At 39.8% G+C, this 1,241-nt stretch overlaps 1 protein-coding gene across 1 annotated transcript; it reads left to right on the top strand.

Annotated features, from left to right (window-relative positions):
• Positions 1-205: 205 nt before the first annotated feature.
• LOC144105151 (uncharacterized) lies at positions 206-916 on the top strand. Its single transcript, XM_077638318.1, has one exon. It carries the CDS (start codon positions 206-208, stop codon positions 914-916), a length of 711 nt encoding a protein of 236 aa, XP_077494444.1.
• The last annotated feature ends 325 nt before the right edge of the window (positions 917-1,241 follow it).

The raw sequence follows: 1,241 nt of genomic DNA, 5'->3' as shown, positions 1-1,241 counted from the left end.
AGTTAAATCTGGCGTTCCCCAGGGATCCGTACTTGGCCCAATCTTATTTTTAATTTACATTAATGACATCAGTAACAACCTGACCTCAACAGTTCGATTGTTTGCAGATGACTGCGTGCTTTACAGACAAATTATCACCTCTGAAGACGCTAATATTTTACAGGCCGACCTAAACAAAATTTCACTTTGGTGCGAGCAATTGCAAATGGAAATTAATGTTTCTAAAACAAAAACTACGACATTTACCAGAGCCAGTAACGTTCACTTAAGTTCATATTTTATGAACAGCATATGCATAGAGAATGTGTATACATTAAAATATTTGGGAGTCCATTTAACTTCTAACCTTACATGGAATGATCACATTGATGAGATAATTTCGAAAGCAAATAAAACACTTGGTTTCATTAGGCGAAATTTATATTTAGCAAATCAGTCAACTAAATTATTAGCTTACACAGCTCTAGTTCGCTCAAAGATTGAATACGCTTCCATAATATGGAATCCAAATCAGACTTACCTAATAAACAAGCTGGAATCTTTACAAAATAAAGCAGCACGCTTCATCACTAAAACATTCTCTAGAACATCCAGCATCACGGCTATCAAAAAGTCCCTCCAATTACCGTCTCTAGAAACACGACGACTGTTAGCACTACTTTCCCACTCCCACAGATTGTATCATGCCCCGTCATCCATTACAGCATCCCATATCAAACCCCCACAAAAAATTTTCCCCCGCCTCGACCATCCCTTCAAAGTGCGTCCCATGTTTGCGCGTACGAATCTCCTGCGACAATCACCGCTCTTTCTAGCTATTCATAACTGGAATAAGCTGCCGAAAGAAATTGCTTCTATACGTGATCATGACTCATTTGTTAGTAATTTGAAATGCAGTTTTACGCATGTTGGGTAAAAGCAGAATTTTATGCCTTTGACGCATTGTAAGTGTATCTACATGCTTTGTACGGAGTGTTGTTGTTGTTTTTTTTTCATCATGTATGCAATTCTCTCCTTTTTTTCTTTTTATATTTTCTTGTTGTATTCGGTGATCCTTACCGCGATGTTCTATATTGCCTTGCCCCCCCCCCCCCTAATTGTGTTTGAAATATCCTGTTGTTAACCCCCCCCCCCCCCCCCCCCCCCCTGTAATGCCCATAAGGGCCTTTCGGGTATCTGAATAAAAAATTAACCCGTGTTTGTTCCCTCACCCACTCTGCCCACTCGGGACCAATGCTATT

The sequence above is a fragment of the Amblyomma americanum genome, chromosome 9 (assembly GCF_052857255.1).
Source record: "Amblyomma americanum isolate KBUSLIRL-KWMA chromosome 9, ASM5285725v1, whole genome shotgun sequence".
Lineage (NCBI taxonomy): Eukaryota > Metazoa > Arthropoda > Arachnida > Ixodida > Ixodidae > Amblyomma > Amblyomma americanum.
This window is presented reverse-complemented; position numbering and strand designations above follow the sequence as displayed.

Excerpts from the sequence above, each read along its gene's own strand:
- LOC144105151 (XM_077638318.1), top strand. The coding sequence starts at position 206 with ATGGAAATTAATGTTTCTAAAACAAAAACTACGACATTTACCAGAGCC.